This window comes from Amblyomma americanum, chromosome 10 (genome assembly GCF_052857255.1).
Source record: "Amblyomma americanum isolate KBUSLIRL-KWMA chromosome 10, ASM5285725v1, whole genome shotgun sequence".
Taxonomy (NCBI): Eukaryota; Metazoa; Arthropoda; class Arachnida; order Ixodida; family Ixodidae; genus Amblyomma; species Amblyomma americanum.
The window spans coordinates 115,113,578-115,140,285 of record NC_135506.1 but is presented as its reverse complement, the minus strand read 5'-3'; the positions used below and the strand labels follow the sequence as shown (position 1 = coordinate 115,140,285).

Here is a 26,708-nt window from a genome sequence, read left to right as displayed (position 1 = left end):
TGCATGAAATGTGCATGTTCTCGCAGAAGTTTTCCAAACATGGAAGTGGAGAAGCTCAATTTTTCTACTGCTTAGAGGCATGGACTGCACCGAGAAAGGCACTGGTTGAGCTGGGAACAGCAGAAAGTACCATTCACTTTCTCGCTGTTTCCATGTTCGGAAAACATCTGCGCGCACATGTGAATGAAGTGCATTTTCTTATCTGTACTTAACGCTACTGTTACGCGCCACACTCTGCACCAACGGACCCTGAGGGAGTTCTTCGGAAATGCTCCGCGTGCTACAAACTTAATTGGCACATGTGCTCAATTCCGCAACCGCTCACCGTACATGAACCAAATTGGGCTACGTGCGGTAGAGCAATATAAGGCAGGCGCAAATGCCTTCACAGATCAAGTATGTGTAGCTTCGATGCATGCACATAACCAATTTAGCACTGTGAAAGCTTTCACGCCGCAACAAATGATCTGACATGCGCTCGATGAGCACCTATCCGCCTTCAATAAAGCATTGAATCCTGACCTGATCCAATGTGTCCTAGCATATCTTCTAAATGGAGTAGGTTAGTGAATGACAGTGCCGTATTGTTGCTTACTAAGCTCAGCACACGTAAAGCACCAAGGCAAAAGCCTTTAATGGCTCATTGTTGTCCGTCTGCAATTGTCACTATGATGTCATCAATGGCTTATAATTGCTATAACTCACATACTCATAGCAATTACTAATGGGCTATTAGTCATTAATTTGTAATTTAACTAGTCAGCAATTAGTAATAAGTAAAAGTAAAGTAAGAAACAAAAAATAGGTAAAGAAACAGGCTAAACAAAAATTTAAAAAAAATGAATGAAAAAGCATTAACAATTAAACACAAAATAAAAATAAACAAAAATTTAGAAAAGAATGAATGAAAAGGCAATAACAACTAAAAACAAAATAAAAATAAACAAAAATTCAATCCCTACAGGCGCTGTGGAAAAAGACCCACATTCTAGAAAGCTCCATGCTTTCGCATTCCTGCACGTGACCAGACTTAAGTGCACTCAGATTTTTGTCAAGCATTGGCTCCCAAAACTTTGCCCACTGTTCTCACAGTAAAGATGTTTTTCAACTGTAGTACTTTGCAACCATATCTCTTAAATAGTATTTATCATAGACAGCAGACACAGCCCCATTATTTCGTTAGAAAACTTTGATTACCCATTTGCCCCTATCACTCATGGGACACACCTCAGTAATGGGTATAAACATAAGCTTGGCTCCACAGTATGCAATCAGAGTTGAGTGAGTACGAGCTGCATTTTGTGCTGTATAGTGGAGCTCAAGTGTCGCCATCATTGCTGGTTCTTGCAAAGCATTGTATGTCACAACCGGCGGGCCTGCAAGCTTCTGCTGCTTTACCATTTTCGAGAATGTTAAATTTATGTTGTTTAAATGTTTCAATAATTTTAGGGGAAGGGTATTCTCACATTTACCTGCAAAATTATAACAAACATTAGAAAAAGTACATTAAGAACACTGAAATAACATTTGGCGAAAACAGGAAATGTAACATGATTGTGAAGTTCCGGTGCTACCTGCAATTTTCTTCCGCTCATTGTCTCGGTGAAGCCTTACGCCTCCCGCACACTTCGTTGTCGCCGGGATGAAAGGACACGGCAGAGAAGGGTTCTACGAATTTGTACCACAATTCAAGTTCATGCAGCACATTACGTGCGAAAGCGGTTCGAGCTTGCAACAGTGTGTTCAGAAAGTGCCAATTCTGTGAGAATATCAATCCCATCGTTTAAAGGACCATAGACACCCAATTTTAAATTGCACATATTCTTTTACCAAATGATGCATTAGCCATTAGAATGCATTGTCCACCACATGGTATTTGCGAACGACCGCTTAACAATTTATAGCTGAATTTCTTGATGTCGCTTCAGTTTCATCAGGTAAATAATGGGTGCAACCCATTGGGAGTGTTTAGGTCATGTGACTCAAGATTAAACTGCAATATCCTTACTGGAAAAAACAGCATGCATGGACTTCACACAATGCATGTTTCCATACATACGAACTTATCGGAATGCATAATCTCGTATTGTACAGAGATATAATGATCTTCTACACTATACAGAGAGCCTTATATGATATAGAAACGTTACAATTTTGTATTATATAGAGTGCGTATCTACAGTACGGAATTCTGTGCTGAACGGCTTGATGCGGAAATGATACGAAATTCGTCTTTTCCATACAAAAATAACACAGAAATGCATCCAATCATATAAAGGAGCTAGTGCATAATTACTGAAACATATTGCACTGTTGCTAAGTGCATTAAACTATATTGTATAAAAATACATGCCCCTGGTAACGTTGTATGCTTACAAAATGCAAACATCTGTATAATTTTTGGAATGTGCTACAAACCCTTGCATTTTATGTAGGTCTTTCAAGAGCATAATCTTGTTGGACTGGGGCTTACACTTTCAGTTTCATGATCCGAGACCTCATAACAAAAGTGCAGAAAACACAGGAGCCAGCACGAAAAGAAGAAAAAAAAAAAGCTTTATTTCAACGTTTAGCGCTTCAGCACTTTCAGCATGTCAGCCAGGTACCTGTTGACATTGCTACGTCTCTTCGTGTTTTGAACTTTACTTGGGTACTTTTCCAGGTGTTGTTCAAAGGCACCTAAAAAGATAAAAGCAACAAAAAAGAAGCAGTTTTGGGGTAATATGAGAGTCATACTCTAAAAGCATGTTCAATGCTTGGTAACAGTTATGACAGTTAGCTTAAGACCACTTTACACCTGAAATCCTTTCAGTCTAATTTGCACACCTTTGTCAGTCAATCATTGTAGGGTTCGGCGCGCTGTCGCATCTTTTTGTACATGTGTTGCGAATATTCCGCAAGAGAGCAGTCACCTCGGCTGCGCGTCCGGTTTTGTTTTATTTTGTTTTGCTTTGGTGCACGCCGTTAGAAGGGGACTCATGCCTTTTTGGTTAGTCTCCCCATTCGTCCTTGCGGTTTCCTTCGCCGCTCCGGACGGCAGGGCTATCTGCCGGCCTCGACCTTGGACCCCTGTCCCCTTGGCAAAAGATTGCGAGACCACCTAGGGAGGCCTCGGGGGTAAGGGAAAACGCTGACATCAGTTCTGAGCTTTCCTATTCGTCAAAACTGATGAGCCGCAGTTAGCAGTTTATTTTTACGTGTGGAAAGGGGCACGGGCATCTTCGGGGTGTACCCGCGAAGGGAGCCGGCCCGTGTGCTTTGGTCTCTAGCGACTCCTAGCTGGCAGGCGCTCGGTCTGGCCGAGTGCAGAGGGAGTGACCGTTGAGAGCTGGTGCAGGGCACGCCAGTTTGACTGTCGGGACGCGGTGTCCCTCGCCTCTGTGCAGGCGGTCGGCTAGGCCGGCCGCGGATAGTTGTGGCCGTATACTGTCTTTTGTTTGTACCCATCTGTAAATAGCCTGTATAAAAGTTCGTTTCTCACTAAATCGCTTCGCCTGCAAGTCATATCATTGAGAAGCCTTCAAGCAGTGCATCCAGTTTCTGGAAATCACCGGACCAACACTACCAGCTAAACCTTTACTGGTGCAGTCGACAGGATTGGTGCTCTGCAGCGGCCCCGAGGAACGGACGAAGACATCCACGGAGAGAACGACAAAGTTCGGCATCCAAGGCGAGATACCGAAAGGACGACAGGCTACGGGGGTACGAAGGTGCAAACCGCATCGGGTGTGAAATGCCGAAGACAAGGCCTTCAACAGACACAGAGTGGTATCCTTGAGTAACGGCGGCAGTTGGAAGATTCAAGCGGACACGGCTTTCTGCGGAGCAACGAGGAGGCATTAAGAAGCCTCCAAGGAAGAGAGTGCTGCAGCCGTGGGAAAGGACGAGGCGGCATCTGTCTGAGAGGTTCGGAGAGGTCGCAGGAGCCATGGGCAGCGCGACGGCAGAGTGAGTCCCCCTTCCCATTTGCTTGCCTCCGTAGCGCTCGATCCGCAGATTTAGGGAGCAACGGGTGTGATGGCCGCATTCAGGTGTTAGAGTGGGCAATACGCCAGGCGCGCCTTATGGTCCAGGCTGGACGATGTCAGCCTGGAATCCCTCGAGCGCGAACTAGCGATAGCCAAATAAGAATACAAGGAGCTGAAAGCATCTCTCCATAAAGAGCGAAGTGCGCAGCAGGAGGTGGTACCGCTAGAGCGAGCTCAGAGGCGATCACCCCCTCCGGGTAGAGGAGATGGCAACGAATCGCTGAGCAGTGTAACAGAAAAGGTGGTTAGTTGCTGCAGCTTGAAGTCAGTAGGGATCGAGAGCGCTTCGAGCAAAGCGCAAGCCCCGGCAAACAATGTAGAGATTGCTGCCGCATCCAGGTGTTCGAGTGGACATTATGCCAGGTTCGCCTTATGGTCCGGCCGAGGTAGTTGCCTCGAAGATAAGCTGGATGATGTCAGCCTGGAATCTCTCGAGCGCAGACTAGCGATAGCCAAACAAGAGTACAAGGAGATAAAAGAATATCTCCAGAAAGAGCGAAGTGCGCAGCAGGAGGTGGTACCGCTAGAGCGAGCTCAGAGCCGATCACCCCCTCCGGGTAGAGGAGATGGCAAGGAATCGCTGAGCAGTGTAACAGAAGAGGTGGTTAGTTGCTGCAACTTGAAGCCGGTAGGTATCGAAAGCGCTTCGAGCGAAGCGCAAGTCCCGACAAACAATGAAGAGATTGCTGGCGCTGAGTTGCCGGATGCTGCTCAGTCAGCAATCCAGGTTGAAAGAGAACAGCGGTCCCTACCTGCTGTCTTGGGGATGAGCCCCGTGGAGGGGAAGGCCGATAAAACCCATCCGGTGGGCGACGCACGTGAGGGCATGACGGACTTTTGCGCTGAACCTCATGAGCATGAGGAAAAGGGCGGCTTGCCAGGCGCAGGCGTCCAGTGTGAACTGTCTTTGCGCATCGACATGGAAGCGGTGCGTCGGGGGTGTTTGACCAATGACGCGGATGAAACATCGAGCTCAGCGGTAGCGGGGTCTCTTGAGGCGCAAATGTCGCAGCTGTCTAGAGCTGATTCTGAGACAGCGGACACGGGTACAAGCAATGCTACAGTGGAGAGATTGCCATACGGCAGATCAGCTGGTGTGTACAGTGTCTGCGTCCTTTGCCGTGAACACAGCACTGAAACATGTCAAAAGTTTGCGACGCACGCCAAATCACGGCACGATCTTGGCGTTCCTTTGCCTATGCAGCCCGAGGGACTGGCATCCAGCGTAAAGACGCTACAGCAGTTGAGCACGCAAAGCATGAAGGCCTCAGAAAACATGGCTCCGTCCATAGTGAAGGCACGTGGCCTGAGTGCGCTTACCGTCAACGAGGGTCGTAAGTTGGATAGACAGCAGCGCAAACGGAATGTCACTGCGCTGACCGCCTGTGCCGCACTGATATTCGGTCGTAAACGGCGGGTGCGATGTTCGACCCGGGAGGATGCCGCTGAATCGTAGGCTGGGTTGGCCATGCCCACTCCACCTTTAACAGGCCTTGCCATGTCCCAACAAGGACCCGTGCGCAGGTATGCAACACGGCTAGCCTTGGTAGCAAGTCTCGAGATGAAACAAAAGGCTCGAGTAAGCGCGGATGCAGTAAGTGGGTGTGGGGGATCCAGAGTTGGCAGGACTTAGTGTTCAGGGACTACAGACATGGACATGACCAAATGTTCTTGTGCGGCAGTTATGCTGATTTTACCTTGTATGCTTCAGTGATTACGAGAAGTGTGATATAAACTGCTCTGAACTGTCTTTGTTTGCATATTACAGATGTTTGAGTGCCCCGAGAATGATGTGCTGTCTTAGTTACAAGATTGAGAGTATTTGTCATTGGCACTGTCATTAGCATTGTCCTCGGGATGGGTGTGAGTGTGTGACGAAGGGTCGCAGCATGCGGGCTCGCAGGCTCCGGTTGCTTGCTCGTGCAGAGGTACTCAACCGCCACTTGCCGAACCCTTTTTGTTGTTTGTTGTCTCGGCTTACCTCTGAATAGATTAGCCGAGTCTTGGGGGGAAGGTGTAGGGTTCGTGCGCTGTCGCATCTTTTTGTACATGTGTTGCGAATATTCCGCAAGAGGGCAGTCACCTAGGCTGCGCGTCCGGTTTTGTTTTATTTTGTTTTGCTTTGGTGCACGCCGTTAGAAGGGGACTCATGCCTTTTTGGTTAGTCTCCCCATTCTTCCTTGCAGTTTCCTTCGCCGCTCCGGACGGCGGGGCTATCTGCCGGCCTCGACCTTGGACCCCTGTCCCCTTGGCGAAGGATTGCGAGACCACCTAGGGAGGCCTCGGGGGTAAAGGAAAACGCTGACATCAGTTCTGAGCTTTCCTATTCGTCAAAACTGATGAGCCGCAGTTAGCAGTTTATTTTTACGTGTGGAAAGGGGCGCGGGCATCTTCGGGGTGTACCCGCGAAGGGAGCCGGCCCGTGTGCTTTGGTCTCTAGCGACTCCTAGCTGGCAGGCGCTCGGTCTGGCCGAGTGCGGAGGGAGTGACCGTTGAGAGCTGGTGCAGGGCGCGCCAGTTTGACTGTCGGGACGCGGTGTCCCTCGCCTCTGTGCAGGCGGTCGGCTAGGCCGGCCGCGGTTAGTTGTGGCCGTATACTAACTTTTGTTTGTACCCATCTGTAAATAGCTTGTATAAAAGTTCGTTTCTCACTAAATCGCTTCGCCTGCAAGTCATGTCATCGAGAAGCCTTCAAGCAGTGCATCCAGTTTCTGGAAATCACCGGACCAACACCACCAGCAACCTTTTACTATCATTATTTTCATAGCAAAATCAACCTCAGAATGTAGTGCAAGATGCAAAGTTCACTGGGCAACATGTGAAAACTCATCTGCTGTAGGGACCTGCAGCCATATTTTCAAGTGGTTGGCCTGGTGTCAGAGCTGTTGCCGGCACACATCTTGACAAGGTAACCACTCTTGTCAATGAACCTGAAAGCCAACTATTCTTGCACATTACCCCAGATTGGAAATGTGCAGGTGCTTCTGTGCATACCATAGGCGCTGTGCTTTCTTTTGTTGAAAGTCAATATCACTTGGAGCATAATGCAAACGAACTATATGCTGTTCACTGAGCAGTTCAACTGGTTGAATATGCTGCCGCTGCTTTTGACTAACACAAAATCATGCTTTGTTTTTAACCCGTGGAGAGTATTAGAGGCACCAGTAACTCATGTGGCCTGGTGAAAAATTGGCAGTGGCATAGCTTGGCTATACCAGGATATACATAGTGAAAGCTAAGGCATAGCTTGGTTAGCCTTGGTTAATCTTGATTGCAAGTTCAGGTTAATATGGTTGTCTGGCTAGTTGTTGTCACGTGGTTGCTCACGTGACCAGTCACGTGGTTGGTCATGTGGTGCGGGGCGACCGTGGTGGGAATGTGAGCGCGGCGAAACTGCGAGTTTGTGGCCAATGCAGCTTTCGCTACAAAAACTCAGATTTCATATTTGCCGAGTCAGCAAGAACGGTTATCTACCAACCAGGCTCACCTTGCTTGCAAAGCTACGATGCAAACATTCAAAGCGCAACATGAACTAGTGCATATATATTGCATTGTTGCAGACAATGGGCTCACATAGTGGGCATTTCCAGTGAAAGTGTGTCAGCTACTTGAGCCTGAAGTCCAGCTCGCACCTATCATGCTAGAGGATGAATACCAATTAACTCAGAACTGTGGAAAAAAAACTGCACTAATAAGAAGAAAGTGCACCAGCAAACAAGTCTCATCCACTGAACCCAAAAAAAAAAAAATTTTCCTGCAGTATAGGCATATGCTGCAGCTTGAGCAGAGAGCACAAACACCACAATGCACTACTCAATTTCGGATAATGCACCATGGAGAATACAATTCAACCCTTTTGCCACAGCCACATATTGCACATCCACCTGCATGTCTAATTCCAAAAAACTTAGCTTAATTATGAAAGAAAACACATACTTTTGAGAGCTTGAAGCTTCGTAGGTGTCAGTGCCTTTTTTACTGACGTCCCGGGACCACCCCCTTTGTACAGGTAGCGGCGGCAAGCGGTTCCAGTAATACTCCTATTGTAGAGGTTCTGGAGGCCCCAAATTGCCTTCGCTGCTTTCCGCACGAAAAGGGTATCCTTTGGTTCATCTATGAGACGCTGCCACTTGTCAGCAGGGATGTGGATGTCAGACCCAAGATGTACCTGCATGATCCAAGGTGCTATGTGCATTAACATCCCCAATGCCAACACGTTTCACCTCAATCAAGGGATTAGATAACAGACATGCCAATATCATATCAGACATTTTACTTCTCCATTGTGAAGTAGCAGTTTCTCACTTTAAAACACCAGCAGTTCAGCACATCCTGCGTCTGTTCCAATGCCAACTGGATATTGGAACACACGCAGTGAAAGCAAGCATAAAAATTTCAGGGCAGCATTTTGTTGACTTAAAGTGCGGTGAGGCGAAAGCCTTTAGAGCAGTGTTCCCGTTTGTGTCGCTGTCGTTCGTTAGCGCGCGCACGCTTGGTTGCTGGAGACACAGGAGAGCACCTAGGCAGCGCTTCTCTCGAACGATGTCATTTATATCTGCGAGCAAGTTTGCGAAGCATTCTGGGCTAGGGCTTTGCTTACCACATTTCATTGATAAGCCAGTGATCTTTCAACACCACTGATGACATCATCAGTTTGATTGAGAGCCATAGTGTGACACTTTTCTGCAAACATACTCGCTGGTAAGTCATGAGCCTATGAAGGCTTTTGCCTTAAAAGTAAATACTGTTTGTACCCCTTAGAGTGCATTTCCTCAGCAGCATTGAGGTCCCAAATAGCATTTACATTTCACGAGCTCAAGACTTCAGACATGAGGGATACTCAGAGCCTATATGCTCACAAAATAGTGCTTTAAGTATTAATGGTTCAGTACCACTAAAGTTGCCATTAATATAGCTGCAAAATGCTGCAAAAAGAATGCAGCTTAGAAAAAAAGACTACGCATTTTCAGAGTGAAATTCAACAGCTATAAAATGTTCAAGGCTTAAGTAAATGTGTACTATGCAATACGAGAAACTAATAAACAAAGATTCGAAAGGTGACAAATATATTTTTTACACAAAGTGTATAACATTAAAAGTGCCTAACACAGGTGCAAAAACAAACCATTTTTTATTCTCTGCAGGAAATGAAAGGCACGAAACATGGCTGCATTCTACTGCATGTTACTGTTATCTAACTAAAAAATGCAGAATGGCTAATACATTCGTTTTCCAAGATACTGGGACAGCAAACATCTTTTTAAGTGCACTGAAAAATCTTTGTAACAAAAACACGCCGAATGTTTACAACATTCGATTCAGTGCAAAAGCACGAGCTTTTGGTCTTGTTTGTTAGCTATATTTTATCTTGCCTTAATTAGTTTGTGCAAGATTTACCTGATCGGTAATTTTTGGAGGTGGGTGGACCAAATTTTGTGGCTACCATCGTGTTGGGCACACTGAAATTAGTTTTGACACCAAAATTGAGCCAAACTGGCCGAGGTGAAATTTTGGGTGTAGCGATAGGCCAAATATTAGGGTGGGGGCCAAATTTGGGAGCCACCATGATGTTGGGCACATTTGAATTAGGTTGCACACCAATTTTAGTCAAAATTGGCAGAGGCAAAATTTGGGGGTGAATGTGGGCCAAAAGTTTGGGGCCCATCATTGTGTTGGGCACACTCAAATTAGGTTACATGCCAAGTTTGGTCTAAATTGGCATGTCAAATTTTGGGGGTGGGCTAAATTTTTGGGATGGGTTGGCCAAACTTGGGACGCCACCATCGAGTTGGGCTCACAGGAATTAGGTTGCACACCAATTTTGGTCCAAATTGGCCGAGGTAAAATCTGGGGGTGGGCCACAATCTGGGGTGGGCGGGCCAAATTTGGGGACCACCATCATGTTGGGCACAATCGAATTATGTTGCATACAAATTTTCGTCCAAATCTGCCGAGGTCAAATTTGTAGGGGTGGCTGAACCAAATTTGCTGGCCACTATCATGTTGAGCACATTCAATTATGGGGTCTATTTTTCTTTTCTTTTTTGTTTTATGCTTCATTTTCTGTGCTGCCTTGGTGTACATACAAGATACGATTTTGCTCAGATCTGAACCTGTGGATTAGTGGTTTTGCACCAAAACTACTTAACCAGGACTTGCTTTTTGCATCGGGTTACTAAGCACAGACTAGAGAGGCCCATGAGGCCATAAAGGTGCAACTAGAGTCGGACCCAATTATACTGAACTCAGTTAGATGAAATTATCATTTGTATTCAATAATTTTTGAGCACTCTAAAGCTACAACATGAATGTATAAGAAAATGTATGGCTACATCGTACAAAAATTAGCCATCACTCCAATAGACTGAAATTTAGGCAACATCGAGCGACTCAAGAAGCTGGCTTTCAATCAACACATCTCAGGGGGTTAGCTTCTCCGCAGGTCATATTGACTTTGGAAAACTGCAGTTGACTCAAGAAGCTGGCTTTCCTTCAGCACATCTCCCAGAGGTTAGCTTTTCTGCATAGACTTGGAGGTGTATTTGGTGCTATGGTGCTAAGTACCACGCTCAGACCAATGATGACGCAGAATTTTCCTGACGTAAATGGCGGGAGTGTACCCTGCCAACTAGAACATTGGCTTTTAGTGCACAGCACCATTCGATTCCGCATTGTTGTGCAGTTTGCATGTATGGTGAGTCATGCTGCCATCGGCAATTTCACATGGTTTTTGTTGTCTGTGTGCGCACGATGACAGGCGCACTGCAGAACTTCCCCTTTTCCAAGAATTTGAAAATTATCAAGAGAGTTGAATGAAGTGAGAAGAAATCTGAAGTCGCCACAGTGTAAAGTTTCCAAGATGCATGCTCAACACCATTTGAAGAACAAGACTGATGTTGAAGCTAAAGCGGAGAACAGGACCAGTAGACAGGTCTAGTCGAAGAGTGTGAATGAGCTGTGAACACTTTTTGCCAAGTGGCTGAAATCTTGGAATGAATACCTGGTGGGCCAACATTGCAACATTTGCCTCATCATAGACAATGGCTGTGCTCACCGTGGCAGTGCTAGTATCAGCAACATTGCACTTCGTTTCTTGCCACCGAATGCTCTTGCCACCAAATCGGTGCCTCAACCATTGGACCAAGGGATAATCCGCGCGTATTGAAGGTTAGTTGTAGGATACGTCTAATTGAACAGCTCCTGCATAAACTGACGACTGGATGAGACTTAAAAATCGACCTCTTAGGAGCCTCATATATGCTGGGTTGATGGTGGACTGATGTCAGAAGCTAAACTATAAAGAACTGCATTCGACATTCTGGTCTCTGCTTTCCCGGAGAAGATAAAGCAACTGCTTTGTCAGGTGAGCTCGATGAAGCCATAGCGCATCTTTATGATTTGTGCAACTAGTTGTGTCACGGATCTCTCCGGGGAACACTCGGACTGAAAAAATGGACTAGGCGACGGGTGTACCCACACAAACGCACATTTAATACACCCTACGTGGCACACACACTAGAACACAAAACTAACAAAACTAACACAAAGCACAAAGACTATAAATACACACGACCCGGGCACACTGCTACTAGTGTCTACTACTAGTGTTCTACTATTAGCGGTTGGCGTTCGGGCTCACGGTTGGTTCGGTGTGGCTGCGATGTTGTATGGATCCCATAGCCGGCATCGAGGCGGCGTTCGGCGTGCTTCGGCTGGCGTCGCTGGCGGCGTCGCTGGCTGTGTCGTACAAGCTCCCGGTCCAAGCGCCCGTGGAGGTGATGCCAGTGTTGTTGGCGTTGGGGGCTCCACCCGGATGGGTGGCAACAGTGCTAGAGACACCCCTGGCCGTAGCAGGTGGTAGCGTCCTCCGTTGACTCCCCGGAACGGGCTCAGGCACGGCAGGAAGTCCACGATGCGTTGCCGTAGAACGCGAGCTCACTGGAGCAGTAGCCGGCGTCGCTCTCTTCCAGCCAAAGTGTCCCTGACCCACCAAAGCCTCCGCTTCTCTGCTGTTCCCCCTATGCCTCGCTCTCACTCGCCCTTTTATAGCCTCGGTGTTAGTCCACGTAAGCCTTGTTGTCATCTTCTTCTCTTCTCCACCAATCATCTCTCTCCACCTCACCGAATGCTTCTCCACCAATCATCTCTCCACCTCAACGAATGCTTCTTCTTCCTCTTTTTTATTCTTCAGGTAATTCGCGTCTTCTTCACACCTTTTTCCTTTAAAATTTAATTTAGGCTCCTTAATATACGTGACAAGTTGTACGAATTTCCTGGTGCTATTAGTAATGGGGCAGCCATAGGCAACTGTCTCCTCAAACAATGAAATTGAGACTGCGGGAGCGCTTGTGGACGAAGACATCATTGCTGACATCGCGAGTAACCAGGACACCACTGATGCGAATTGTGACGAGAACTTGTGCCCACATGCTTCGGCGTGCTCTGTGACCCCAGCATGGTTCGTCACTATTGCACATCAATAGAAGGCTGCGGTCCCACCTGTACAAAGTCCATTTCGTCATAAAACCTTTGTCCGTAAATCTCTGAGACTGAGTTCATTAAAAAAAAATGCGTTTAACATCGAAATCGTTTGTGCAGAACCTTTTCGATATAGTATCCCTTGCAGTCTATACACAGCTTCCAACGCTTCTTGAGGTCTTGGAAACAGTCCGAAAACGCTTCTTTTGGATGGCTGTCAGCTCCTTTGTCGTGGTGTCTTGAATGGCCTCCACACTCCCCATTCAGCGACCTTTTACGACTCTCTTCACACGAGGAAACAGGAAAAAATAGCATGGGGAGAGGTCATTGAGTATGGCGGATGGGGAAGTACAGTAATGCTGTGCTTGGCGAGAAATTTTGTCATGCTGAAAGCAGTGTGCGGCCTTGCATTATCGTGGAGAAGGCTCCATCGTCCAGATGCTCGTAAGTCAGGGCGACGGCATCGCAGTGCATCACGCATGTGTTGGAGCACACGGATATAAAACTTCTGATTCACCGCCTGCCCTTGTGTGACTAACTCGTGGTGTATGACACCTCTGGCATCGAAAAAAACTATCAGCATCGTCTGTTTTGGTCCACTGTTGCTGCACCTTTCTTGACGCCGGAGAGCATGTGGACCGCCATTCGGCGCTCTGCCCCTTTGTTTGAAGATCGTATTGACAACACCATGTTCCTTCAGCAATGATGGTGCCGACGAATGCAGCATCCTTCTCTGCCTCGGAGAGTAAATCAGCGCTCACTGATGCCCACGTGCGAGGGAGTGCGGCACGTGTGAGGAATATATATTGATTGCACAATACATATATGGTTTATATGCCTCAAATGTATCCTATGATTCCTGTTTAAGCCTTGTATGTCACCTGCGCTTTACCCTTCGTGAGACAATGGTACACATACATCCCTCTTTGCTCCCTATTATAAAGGGCTTCTAAGATGCAGTGAGGAGCAGGAGCCCCACTCATGCTATGCTGCCTCCTACTCTTAAGGTTTTAATGTTTTATTTAAAAATGGATTCAGCCATGTCACCACTTGAGGTAGCGAGTGAAGACCTTGCAACCTTATTCTTTTTTCAGGCATGTTGCAAGATTTTGGCTATATTCGAGTGGCACAAAACAAAAAGCCCAGTGATGCCTCTTTCCGCATAGAGAGGAACAAACTCTTGATTACATGCACTTGCTCTGAAGATTTGAAACAAGTAGTAAGAGGAAAGCACTTTTTTTAGCATGCTGAAAATAGTTGGACATTTAGCTAAGCCTAATGACTGAATTTTGAGTCGTGATTTTCAAGCATCATATGCTGTTTGTTTTTGGGTGCCAAATCATCGATTGCAAAACATTTAAATTTTCTGCAAAATAATTTTATATTGCATTTGAGTGACATTCCTAAGAAACTGTGCTCATTAGCACTGTTTATATTTAGGTGAAAATTTGCACTGTCTTGCAAGCATTATCATCATCGTGACTTTCGTATAATGACATTAAATGTGGATGTGTAGCGCCAACTCCGAAAATAACGGCATCAACACACTGAAGGCCTTAACCATTTACTGCCATTTTTTCTGAACATTAGGCATGAGTATAAGACCTTTGCAGGACTTTTTAGTGAATAAAAGCAACTTCTCACAGATTCAAAAAAAGTGCGTGGAAAATTTTCGGGGTGTTACCCCCTCCTATTGTTACCTTCAGTGCTCGCATTCTAATATATGTGCATGTTCAGCATCCAGATTAATTTTTTCACAGCTATTGCCCTATGCCTAGGCTTTCAGTGCATGGTTGATTTTGAAATAAATCTTTAGTAAATAGTAGAAGTACATTTAAAACATCCTGCTCACAATGAACATGTGCCAGAACCTTTGTTACCTTTCGGTTATATGTGCCACTCAAGTAAAAACCCCACACAGAAGAAATTCTGTTTCAACAATTACTATGAAATTAAGGATTTCAATGTTCTCCCAAATTTGCATTGCTTTCGTTTATAGGGGTTTAACATCCCAAAGCGACTCAGGCTATGAGGGACGCGCATTGTTTTAAAAACTTAGAAGTTATGCGACCATCACTACCCCAAAAACTGCTTATTCTTTATCATAGGATGCGGTGACTAGAGTTAAGAAATTTTTTGTTGTGGGCTGGACCAATAGAGATCTTAACTGCCAAACACAAAAACTTCGAAACGAAGCAAACAGGAAAGACATTCTCTAAACTAATGGTGAATGCCGTATGTCGTTTTACAGAACATGTGACACTCAGAAGTTTTTATATTTTATCACGAATAAAAGGAGGGCACGGTAGAAGTAACGAATTAATATGTATGACACAAAAATTTTATTACCGCTGTCATGACCTCCCTACTGCTGGCTGAACCAGAAGACCAGCTGTTCTTGGTGCTGCAAGCTATGGACATTTTAAATGTTTAATGTGTTTTAGCTTCTCTTTTCCAGCTTTTATGCTTTGTGGGCTTTGTAAAAAGTAGTTCTGAAATCTGCTATCTTTGTAATTCTATTACTTCAGTGCAATAGCTGCTTAACAAATACCATTAAAAACACTGGCTTATTCATTTCATTTCTCTTCATGAAATTAACAAGCTACTCTTGCAAAATTAGCATATGTGCTAATGTACAGCTCCCGTCAAAAACATACAGCCCACTACGGACGGCCGTGAAGCAGCTGCAGGGCCTAGTGGTGGCGTCCCTGTTTCCCAAGTGCGCTTGGTGCAAGGGCATAGAGGGTGAGGGAGAAAGGCTTCCTTGCTCTTAGACAGGCGAGGGAGACAGAGTCGTACTGGCTGCACTGTAGTAAGTGCGACATTCATGTTATTACTTCTTTCCCGTAGCCTGTGCGAGGGCGCGTGCATTGTGGCAAAACGCAGTCACCTTTGGAAGCTGCTCCGAAGCAGGGGCCCGCAGTGCGAGCAGCAAAGCTGTTGGGGACGCTCGAAGATAAGCCGTGGTAACTTCACGCTAGGACGGACTATGTGTTAAGAAACTGCAGTGGCCAAACCGACTCCACGCGTGCTTCGCCGGTGAAAAAAATGAATAAGAGGCCTCAAGCCCGCATAGCCTGGTAACAAGCCATGCGCTGTGCTCAATTTTTTTCAGGCTCCTTTTATGTGTTTGTTGCTAGTCCTTTCGTGAACCTTTTAGTTCCATCCTTAGCTTCAAGTAGCAACCCTAAGAAACTTTCTCTGCTGTGCACCTACGCCACCATGGTGGCTAAGCGGTTGTGGCGCTCGGCTGCTTGCCCAAAAGACGTGGGTTTGATCCCGGCTGTGGCGCTCGCATTTTGAGGGAGGCAAAATACTAGAGTACTACTAGTGTACTGTGCGATGTCAGTTTATGCTAAAGAACCCCAGGTGGTGCAAATTATCCGGAGCCCTCCACTACGGCGTTCCTTATAGCCTGAATCGCTTTGGGACGTTAAACCCTATACAACCAACAATTTCACTACTGGATAAAAGAAACTAGACACCGGTAGAGGTAAGATCTCAGCCCGTGTTAAGCAAGCAACTGGGAGTATAGTTATTGTTGTCAAGGCGTTTATTTAAAGCACAGGTCGGTTGGTCTTGGTTGTCCGGCGACACGACGGGCACACTCACAGGCGTCGTTCGAAAAACCCCAGCTGCACTTCGTCTGCTTCTTCGTTGTCCCGCTTGAACTCGTCCGCCTCTTCGCTGCGCTGCGCCTGTCGGTCCCATTACAATTACTCTCCCTCCGAAAAAGGAGCCATCCTGGCGACTTACGGAGAGGAGAGGATGGGCGGGTCATAGTAAGGCTTGAGGCGCTCAACGTGCACAGTTTCGCGCCCCCGGCGACGGTGGTCCGAAGAGGGAACGAGCGGCTCAACGATATAAGTCACCGGAGAAGTTTGGTGGACAACCCGGTAAGGTCCGTGAAAGCGAGACAGTAGTTTCGTGGCGAGGCCGGGAGTGGAGGAAGGCACCCAGAGCCAAACGAGGGCGCCAGATGGGTATGACGCTGGAGGGTCCGGGGAATCCCAACGGTGCTTCTGATCCCATTGTTGCTGTGTGGTAAAAGAGCGGGCAAGTTGCCGGCATTCTTCGGCATACAGGTGAGCTTCGGAGAGTAAGGTGGTCTCGGAAGGGTCAGGGTGATAAGGAAGGATGGTGTCCATGGTGGATGTAGGCTCCCGGCCATATAAGAGGAAGAAAGGAGAAAACCCCGTTGTTGTCTGAGTAGCTGTGTTATACGCGTACGTGACGAACGGGAGCACTTGATCCCAGTTGGAGTGGGCGGTGTCAACGTACATGGCGAGCATGTCACTCAGAGTGCGGTTGAACCGCTCAGTCATGCCGTTGGTCTGGGGGTGATAGGCGCTGGTGTAGCGATGAACGATTTGGCATTGCTTGAGCAGGGCCTCGACGGCGTCCGAGAGAAAAACACGGCCGCGGTCACTCAGAAGTTCTTTCGGGGCGCCGTGACGAAGAACAAGACTGTGTAGAATGAAGTGGGCGACATCGTTTGCGGTAGCAGATTTGAGAGCCGACGTTTCGACGTAACGGGTGAGATGGTCAACGGCAACGATGATCCACCGATTATTAGCCGAAGTAGTTGGAAGCGGGCCATAAAGATCAATGCCGACGCGGTCAAAGGGACGGCCAGGGCAAGGTATCGGCTGCAAAGGAGCGGCGGCGGGGTGGGGAGGTTTCTTGCGACGTTGGCAGGCGATGCATGACCGAATGTACTGACGTATGTAGCGGTACATACCTCGCCAGTAGAATCGCTGACGAAGGCGAGCATATGTTTTCAGTACACCGGCGTGGCCGCATTGTGGAGCGGAGTGAAAAGAGGCACAGATTGTAGCACGGAGGTGTCGAGGGATGACCAACAGCCACTTCCGGCCGTCGGGGAGGTAATTACGGCGGTATAAGAGGCCATCACGAACGGCGAAGTGGTGGGCTTGGCGGCGAAGGGTCCGGGTCGAAGGATGCGGCGAGGGAGTGTTCAGGAAGTTTAGCAGCGAGGTGATCCAAGGATCCTTCAGTTGTTCGGAGAGCATATCAGGGATGTTGAACGAAGAGAATTCGTAGGCACAGACGAGGGCAGAGGTTGACTCGCATGGGAGTGGTGAACGAGAAAGGGCGTCGGCGTCCGAGTGCTTGCGGCCGGAGCGATAAATGACGTGTATATCAAACTCCTGGAGACGTAAAGCCCAGCGGGCGAGTCGGCCAGAAGGATCTTTGAGGGAGGATAGCCAACATAGGGCGTGGTGGTCTGTGACGACATAGAAGGGCCGGCCGTAAATGTAAGGGCGGAACTTGGCAATTGCCCAAATGATGGCGAGACATTCTTTTTCTGTAACAGAATAGTTTGATTCCGCCTTGGTGAGGGCGCGGCTGGCGTAAGCGACGACGTATTCCGGATACCCAGGCTTTCGCTGGGCAAGAACTGCGCCCAAGCCCACACCGCTCGCGTCAGTGTGAACTTCTGTCGGACAGGCGGGATCAAAATGGCGAAGGATGGGGGGAGAGACCAGCAGGCGACGTAAAGTGCTGAACGCGGTATCGCAGGCGGGGGACCAAGACGAAAGGTTCGGGCTGCCGGCAAGAAGCTGCGTTAAAGGGGCGATGATACTGGCGAAATTTCGGATGAAGCGGCGAAAATATGAGCATAAGCCTATAAAACTGCGAAGTTCTTTTAAGGTGGTTGGTTTGGGGAAGTCAGCGACGGCGCGAAGTTTGGCAGGGTCAGGAAGAACGCCGTCTTTGGAGATGACATGGCCTAATATTGTGAGCTGCGTTGCACCGAAGTAACATTTTTTCAAGTTTAGTTGGAGGCCGGCGTCAGTAAGGCTAGTGAGTACGCGCTGAAGGCGGTGCAGATGGGAAGGAAAATCTTTGGAAAAAACGACAATGTCATCTAAGTAACACAGACAAGTTTCCCATTTGAGGCCACTGAGAATAGTGTCCATCATCCTTTCGAATGTGGCTGGAGCATTGCAGAGGCCGAATGGCATCACATTGAACTCATACAAGCCGTCTGGGGTGACGAAAGCGGTTTTCGGCCTGTCGTTCGCCGCCATCGGGACCTGCCAGTAGCCGGAGCGTAAGTCGAGGGATGAAAAATACTCCGCTCCCTGCAAACAATCCAGTGCGTCGTCGATTCGGGGTAGAGGATAAACATCCTTGCGTGTGATCTTGTTGAGACGGCGGTAGTCCACACAGAACCTGATGGAGCCATCTTTTTTCGTCACCAAGACAACAGGAGAGGCCCAAGGGCTGTGAGAAGGCTGTATTATGCCGCGCCGAAGCATGTCGTCAACATTGTCACGGATGACGCGGCGCTCGCTCGGCGAGACTCGGTACGGTCGCTGACGCAAGGGAGCGTGGGTACCAGTGTCAATTGTGTGAGAGACGGCCAATGCGCGCCCCAAGGAGGGCTGGGAAAGGTCGAAAGAGTTGCGGAAGCGGCAGAGAAGTTCCAAGAGTTGGTCACGGTAAGCGGACGGAAGGTCGGGAGCGATGTTACGACGAAAGACGTCGATGGAAATCGGATCGGGCGCTGTCGCACAACAGGCTAAGGCAGTAACTGGGGAGCAGGCACGGGTATCGGAGAACTCGGAAGCAAGAGCAGGGTCCAGTTCTTCAATAGAGCCGAGGCATTCGCCGCGAAGAACAAACGACGGGTAAGAAAATGGGTTGGTGACATAGATGGCGCAGTGGCCATCGGAAATCGAGACAACGGCGAATGGAATGAGGAGGCGCTGATGGCGAGTGGGTGCTGCGGTAGGTGTGAAAAGAACAGGGCCGCTGAGGAAAGAGTCGGGGCGGAGCGGAACGAGGGCTGAAGAGGAGGGAGGTATGTCGGTGTCGGCAGCTACAAGAAGCTTAGCGGAGCGCACAGGTAGGTCACACAACGAAACCTCACACAGGGGAGAAAGCTCAAGTTCCGCACGGGCACAATCAATCACTGCACGGTGGGTCGAGAGGAAATCGCAGCCGAGGATGACATCGTGAGAGCAGGCGGTCAGCACAACAAACTCGATGGTATAGGCGACGTCGTTGATAGTAACGCGGACCGTGCAGGCTGCGATGGGGTGGATGCGCTGAGAGGTGGCCGTACGTAGTGAAAAGTCAGACAGCGGCGTTGTCACCTTACGAAGTTTGCGGCGAAGAGCATCACTAATTACTGACACTGCAGCACCCGTGTCGACGAGCGCGAGAACGGGGACGCCTTCAACAGACACCTCAATCACGTTAGCAGGAGAACACGGAGGACTTAAAAAGTTGGCAAAACACGCAGTTCTTGCCTCCTGAACTGCGGCAGTCAGTTTTCCTCTGGGAGAGGGTCCGGGCGGCGGAGCATCGGAGAAACGGAACGTCGACGAGGGGAAGGCGAGCGACGAGTAGGGTACTGGGAGCGATGTGTAGAGGAGGCAGAAGAGACATTAGGCAAAGGCGGCCCGGAATCGTACCGGAAATTGCGCATGAAATCGCCAGAACGAGGAGATCGCTGACGGCAAAAGCGTGCGACATGGCCCGGAAGACCGCAGGAATAGCATATCGGTCGATTGTCCTCGGTACGCCAAGGGTTCGTAGGGTTTCGGCGGGGTCGACGAACCGGGACCTGCGGCGGGGGTATAGACGGCGGTGGAGCATAAAAGGCCGGGCTGCTAGGGTAGGCGGCAGAGGTGGGCGAGCGCCGTGTACCGGTGACTGCTTCAGCATAGGTGAGCGGCGCTGCCACAGGAGGAGGTGGGGGACTGGATGGCAGAACTGCAGCGACCTGCTCCTGAATAACACGACGGATTGTGGGCGTGAGAGATGGCGCCAGGTCGTGCGGAGGGCAAACGGGGTCGGGAAGGTGATGCAGCAGAGAAAGCTGGCGAGCGACCTCTTCGCGGATGAAGTCTTTAACCTGCTGCATGAACAGGGACTGCTCAGCAGACGGGCCACCAAGGGCCAAGCCAGCAAGACCCCCCGCAGGCGCGCCGGACTGCCGCGTAGATGCGCGTTGCTTGCGGAGTTCGTCGAAGCTTTGGCACAGCTGGATGACGGTGGCGACGGAGGTGGGGTTCTTCGCCAGCAGCATCTGGAAAGCGTCATCGGCTATGCCTTTAAGTATGTGGTTGACTTTATCCCCTTCGGACATGGAGGGGTTGACACGCTTGCACAGGTCCACGATGTCCTCGATGTAGCTGGTGAACGTCTCGGAAGGGAGCTGAGATCGAGCACGAAGACGTTGCTCGGCGCGAAGCTTCCGGACGGCGGGGCGGCCGAAAACGTCGGGACGGAAACCGAGGCACCTCCACCAAGTGTCAAGGCGTTTATTTAAAGCACAGGTCGGTTGGTCTTGGTTGTCCGGCGACACGACGGGCACACTCACAGGCGTCGTTCGAAAAACCCCAGCTGCACTTCGTCTGCTTCTTCGTTGTCCCGCTTGAACTCGTCCGCCTCTTCGCTGCGCTGCGCCTGTCGGTCCCATTACATTGTAAACAACTGAAGGGAAGCTCAAAGCAATCATGATTGTCCCAAAATTAATCCTAATAATGTGTGGTAAAGCATGGCAGCATTCGTGACAATTTCAGCTTGTCTCCATTTAAATAAGTCCAGATGTCTTTCTGACAATACAAAAACATCACAAAACCTGCAGACGGAAAACTTTATAGGTGCATTCGTTTCTTATTTGATACAGATCCAGTTAAATTCTGTACTCTGCCTGCTGCAGCACGGAGCATCATCAATGTAAGCGTGCCGAGACACAGAGACGTGTAAAAAGATTGTGCAGCCTAAGTTCAGTGCAGGCCTGCTTCCTTTGCAATCGTTAGGGTTGGAATTCAGCTTCACTGTAGAAATGATACAAGCTTTCTCACCCTATGGTAATGGCATGCAGCCACTGGTTGTAGGATATGCGAAAGTAAGGAGTTTTACGCTTGTACGTTTTGTCTTGCTATCATTAGTACTAACTGAGTTAGTGTATGCAGTGCACCAAGATGCTGGTTTATGGTTTTATGGTTTATGGGGGTTTAACGTCTCAAAGCGACTCAGGCTATGAGGGACACTGTAGTGACCGGCTCCAGAAATTTATACCACCAGGATGCAAAGTCCGGCATCGTGATCCCTTAATGTAAGTTGCAGCACAGGAGTTGTGTACTCCACCCCTTTGTCTTGTGGCAGGGAATACCTCGGCCAGACAGGTCGATGTATTAATAAAAGACTGCTCGAACGCAACTCTAACTCCAGCAACTTAGCCGTCCACATTCGTGACTGTAGTCCTTGTTGCAGGTGTCCTCCGATGTATAAGGCAACAAAAATTCTGGCAAAGAGCAGCAACCAACTCACTCGGGAGATAATTGAGGCAGGTTTCATTAACAAGCAACAAGACATCAGCATCAGTACACCCTTAATAGCCCTGTTGGAAAAAGTTTCAGTTTCTCTCCGATTCACTTTAAATTCTTGGCACCGCAGTTCCTTACGTGGCTCCTTTTCACAACCCATTGTTTTCGCCACTGCTCTTTACATATCTTTAGGGACAACACTTCTATTTTTTCTTCTAGTTTTCATCCCCCTCTCAGCTTTAGCCATCATTGCTCTTTTAGGTCAATTTTTTGGTTAGCCCTCTTCCCCTTTTAGGCCAAGTTTATTGTTGGCTAGCATTGTATCATTTTAGGCCGTGTCCTTCATTGGCTTTCATCGCTTGCTTTTAGGTTGTTAATTGCTTTCCCATTCCAACCACCCTTTAACTTCATTCTCATTATGCATGTCTTCATGACGCTTTCCGAGATTTTAATTTCTATTTTGAGTCTGCCTTTTGTATTTTATTGTTTTTATCTTTTTATCCCTGCCTTCGCCAGCCGCACAGGACTGCCGGTACGTGTAGATATTTCTCTTTTTTTGCCAAGAGTTGTTATTGCAGCCCTTCCCCCGCCTTCTCTGCCATGCCTTGATTTCGGTGTGAATGGGGGTGTGCCTGTTTGGCCAACTGGAGTAGGTCGGACACCCTTGTGTCTTTTGTTTCTACATGGTGTGGGTTCAAAATGCGCCTTCGCGCTGCCCCTGCTTTATCGCTCTTTTTTTGCTTTAAATTGCGCATGCACCCTGTAACTGGCTAATCTTGGGTAACTGTATAAAAACGTGCGGATCGCCTTCCCTTGATATTAAAGTTGTTATTCGGCGCACTCTGTGTCTCGTCCCCTCTTTGTCCATCGTCTGGCAGCGCTGCTGTGTTCACAAAGTCAAACCAACTCGCCCAGCAACACACCCTACTCAATGAATTAATGGGGGCCTTTAAAGAATAAAACTGAAACTCTTCGCGAGACCAAATGCTACAAGCACAACGATATAGTTTGTGTCACAGCTGGACAGCACTGTCGTAAGAGGACCTGTAAATTTTTACTGAAGCGACTACATCAGACCATGTGGCAGAACTGGGATTTTGTCTTCAGTTATATATCAAAGTGATATTCCTTTTTCCAGTCACTTTTTCCTCTTAAAACACAAGTTAATTTATTTTATGCTATAAACTCCCTGATTAGTGTAATTAACAGAAGTATTTCTTTATGTACGCTAAGTGCAATGGTTATAACCCTAAATTTTTGCAGTCACTGAGAAATTATTCACTACAGTAGTGAACAAAAAAATGTGATATTTCAGTTTCTCGAATTTAACTTTTTTCGATGCACTAAAATTTGTGCATGAGGCTGCTGGGATGACAATATCAAACTTTTGAAACAATAGCAACCAATATTTACCACCATATTAGGCAAAAATTTGTTCCCGCAGCACATTTATTGAACAACTGCTTTTTGCGCGGCGTGAAGATATCAGCGATTAAGTTTTTTTTACAAAATGAGCCAACAATTTCAAGAATGCCTTTTCACAATAACCTAATGCATAAGTACTTCACATGCAAGCCTTTACCCGCGATCACTGTTTGATACCACCAAAGTATGGAGTCCAGGAAGCTGTCAGTGAAGGTCTAGCCCAGGGTCCCCACTTGCAGCAGCTTCTCGCCTTCACGCTAGGTGCTGCTGGCTTTTTTCTCGCTCAGATGATGTGCGACACTTATCCAAATATATTCAATTGAAAACATTACAGGATGGCACTTAAGTCTGCTTAAGAGTGGAAATGCAAAAGCCTTTCCATTTCCTCTCTTTATCCCTCAATTTTTAATTTTAATTTTTTTATTTTTTAATATTAGAAAATTTGTTGTTTTTACTTGTTTGTTATTAATTTTTGTTTCCTATTTTATTTTTATATTACTAACTAAGCCTTCCCACCTTTCATCAGCTCAGTCACACAAAACTTGCTTGAAAGAGCATTTATTTTCATTAATTAAATTTAATTAACTAATCCCAGTTCATCAGCCAAACTTTTCCCAATTTGAGATCTACCCACACACTACCTAAAACAAACTTTATCTCCACAGAACGACATAACCATGCGGACAAAATTTGCAGGCACTTTTTGCTGATGGGACATAACCATATATTGCTGACATTCATAATCTCAGTAGGATGGCTTGACCACTCCATAAGGCCCACCATCTCCTTCAACCAATCTTTCACAAGCAGAAAAAAGTGCTTCAGATTGTAGTTCTTTTGAAACATATTGAAATCTCAGATTCTTGCATGTATATGGAAGCATAACCTTTTCAACAATGCCTTGCTCAACCTCTTCACCCATGGTACCTTGAATACACTCAAGGTGACAATCCCCTCGAGCAGAGAATGCCATTACGTTACACATCTGTGGTTTATCGTGGCTATCTGACAACGAAGTCCATATAAATTGTGTCTGAGGCGACGTACACAACGGAATCTCATCATTCCCGCACGACAAGAACGTAAGTTCATCTAATTAATCACTCTTTTCTATTCGTGACCTGTCCTCACCAGGTGTTCTTTTACCTATGTCATTCTGAAAACCCAATTCTTTGCACAGCTAGGCTCCTGTTTAGTTCAGCACACTGCACATGACGCCCTGCAGTCCATAAAGTTACTGTATAGCCTGATAACAGGGTCAAATCCCGTGAAATAACGGTAACAGTCAGTCTAGCTTTTTTTACGCTCGCACGAACAATGCCTTTCTCAACAACTTCGTTGGTTGTTCTGGCGTGGCTCCTAAGATTGAGAAACCAAACCTCCTCCGAACCTATATCTTTCCAAACCTTATGAAAGCACTACTCTGAAATCCAGTGAAAGCTGCCAGTGGTTCATCACATTGTTGCTGCCACAGATAACTGATATTTGAGGATTCCTGACAGCGTTCTTAACCTCGCACTGCTCATTGCTTATAAATATAGGCAGTAGTACATGCAGCCACAGAATATGTCACCTGAAAGTGACAGCAAGTTAATAATAATTTAGAACAGATGGAAAATGAACGACACCACCCTGTGTCGTCACCTCCCTCTGTCCTGTGTCTGCTGCGGTGTATAGCCTCCTGATGTCTCACCAACTGGCCTACACATCTACCCTCCTAAAGAATGCATTGAGAAGTGTTCCTGAAAGGCCAAAAATGAAAAACGACTTGAAAGCAAGGTGTTATGCCCACAAAAACTTCAGACAGAACAAGAGGGCATTATTGCATCATAATATAATCAGAAATAGCAAACAGGACTTTTATAACCATGATATTTAGAATTTTTGCAAAAAAATTGAAAATGTCTTTTTGTTCACTACTGTATATGTTGCCAATTTCTGCAGAGAGCTGCTCAAAGAAAACCTTCTAGCAAGCCAGTACTTGAAAAAGGAAATAAGAGTGGCTACAACTCATAGCATGGCAGATAATGAAGTACATAGTTAATCATGAGCAACAGTCCTATGTAGCTCTGTAATGGTATAAGAGAAATGTATTACGTGATAGCATAAGGAGTTCATTCTAGTGTAAACCCGGCATTGGCCGTCATCCTGAGTCAGTCAGAAAAAAATCCCAGACTATAGAAAAATCAGAACACAGAAGTAAATCACTGAAAGTAAATAGTCTCCATTAGGATTCGAACCCAGGCCTTCTGCGTGCCAGGCGGGCACCAAACACATAGGCCATAAAGGGTGCTGGTTCTAGCATATTAGAGGGGCACCTAATGAACGCGCAGTGATGTGCATGACTTAGTAACATGTATTTGGGATATGCACTGATGTTATAGTAATTAAAAACAAAAATAAGTATGCTAATAAGGCAGTGTATATGGTGGTGTTATGGTGCTTCATTGTACTGAAAAAAATGGCATGTACATGTATGTGTATGTTTATGGGGGTTGAACGTCTCAAAGCAACTTAGGCCATGAGGGACGCTGTAGTGAAGGACTCCGAAAATTTCGACCACCTGGCGTTCTTTACCGTGCACTTACATCGCACAGTACACGGGCCTCTAAGAATTTGCCTCCATCAAAATGCAACCACTTCAGCTGGGATTGAACCCGCGTCTTTTGGGTCAGCAGCTGAGCACCATAACCACTGAGCCACCACGGCAGGACTGCGTACGTGTGTGTAGTGGCACAGTATGCCATGCAGTGTAACCTAAATAATGACTGGTGATTGGTAATCGGTAATTGTGATTGTAATCAATGATTGTGATCAGTAATGTGATTGTGGATAACCAATAAAAAATGAGAAACAAATAAAAAGAAAAAAGAAGGTGGTATCACATCTACTGTTAAAGTGAAGCTTAAGCATCTTAAATTTTCTATATAATTACAGTATGATGGTTGAATTACAGGGCATATATACGCAGCCATTCATAATGGCTGCTGTTAGGCACAAGTGCACTACTGCAGGCTAATTGGTTCAACATGATGGAAACAGCGGTTCAGTACTCTCATCCTCCTGTCCTTGCACTGTTCTCCGTCAACTTTGAACCCTGGTGCTTTTGATGACATGGACTAAGTTTAATTTGCAACAAGTAAGAAACAAGCAGATACACTCAATTGTAATCTTACTGAATATTTACCACGCAAAGAATGATGCAGGCCTGCAAATATGGCCTCAACCACTGAAATTACTTCTGCTGATTCCACATATAAAACACAATGGGACTGTTTCTTGGACACTTTTGTAAGAATGAAGTGCTTTCTTTTGAGTGCTTTATTGGCGACATGGTCTTAGTTTCTCACATGCAGAGTATTTCTGATAAAATGCATTCGGCTTGTTTTCTGTATTGATCGAACAACAGAACATATTTGCGAGTGCCTTTGTAGTGCGGCCTCTTGTGATTGGCACCTGTTTCGTC

At 47.0% G+C, this 26,708-nt stretch overlaps 1 protein-coding gene across 2 annotated transcripts in view; it reads right to left on the bottom strand.

Moving 5' to 3' along the window:
• Positions 1-2,555: 2,555 nt before the first annotated feature.
• LOC144107801 (uncharacterized) overlaps positions 2,556-26,708 on the bottom strand; it is a 74,208-nt gene continuing 50,055 nt past the window's right edge. The window contains exons 8-9 of one of the 2 annotated variants that reach the window (XM_077640989.1): positions 7,965-8,196; positions 2,556-2,679 (exon numbers count right to left, since the gene is read on the bottom strand). In XM_077640989.1, the coding sequence (XP_077497115.1) occupies positions 2,570-2,679; positions 7,965-8,196 (342 nt within the window). In that variant the 3' untranslated portion in view covers positions 2,556-2,569. Of the gene's footprint in view, positions 2,680-7,964; positions 8,197-26,708 lie in introns of those variants that run through there. The other variant, XM_077640994.1, reaches the window with a different exon arrangement.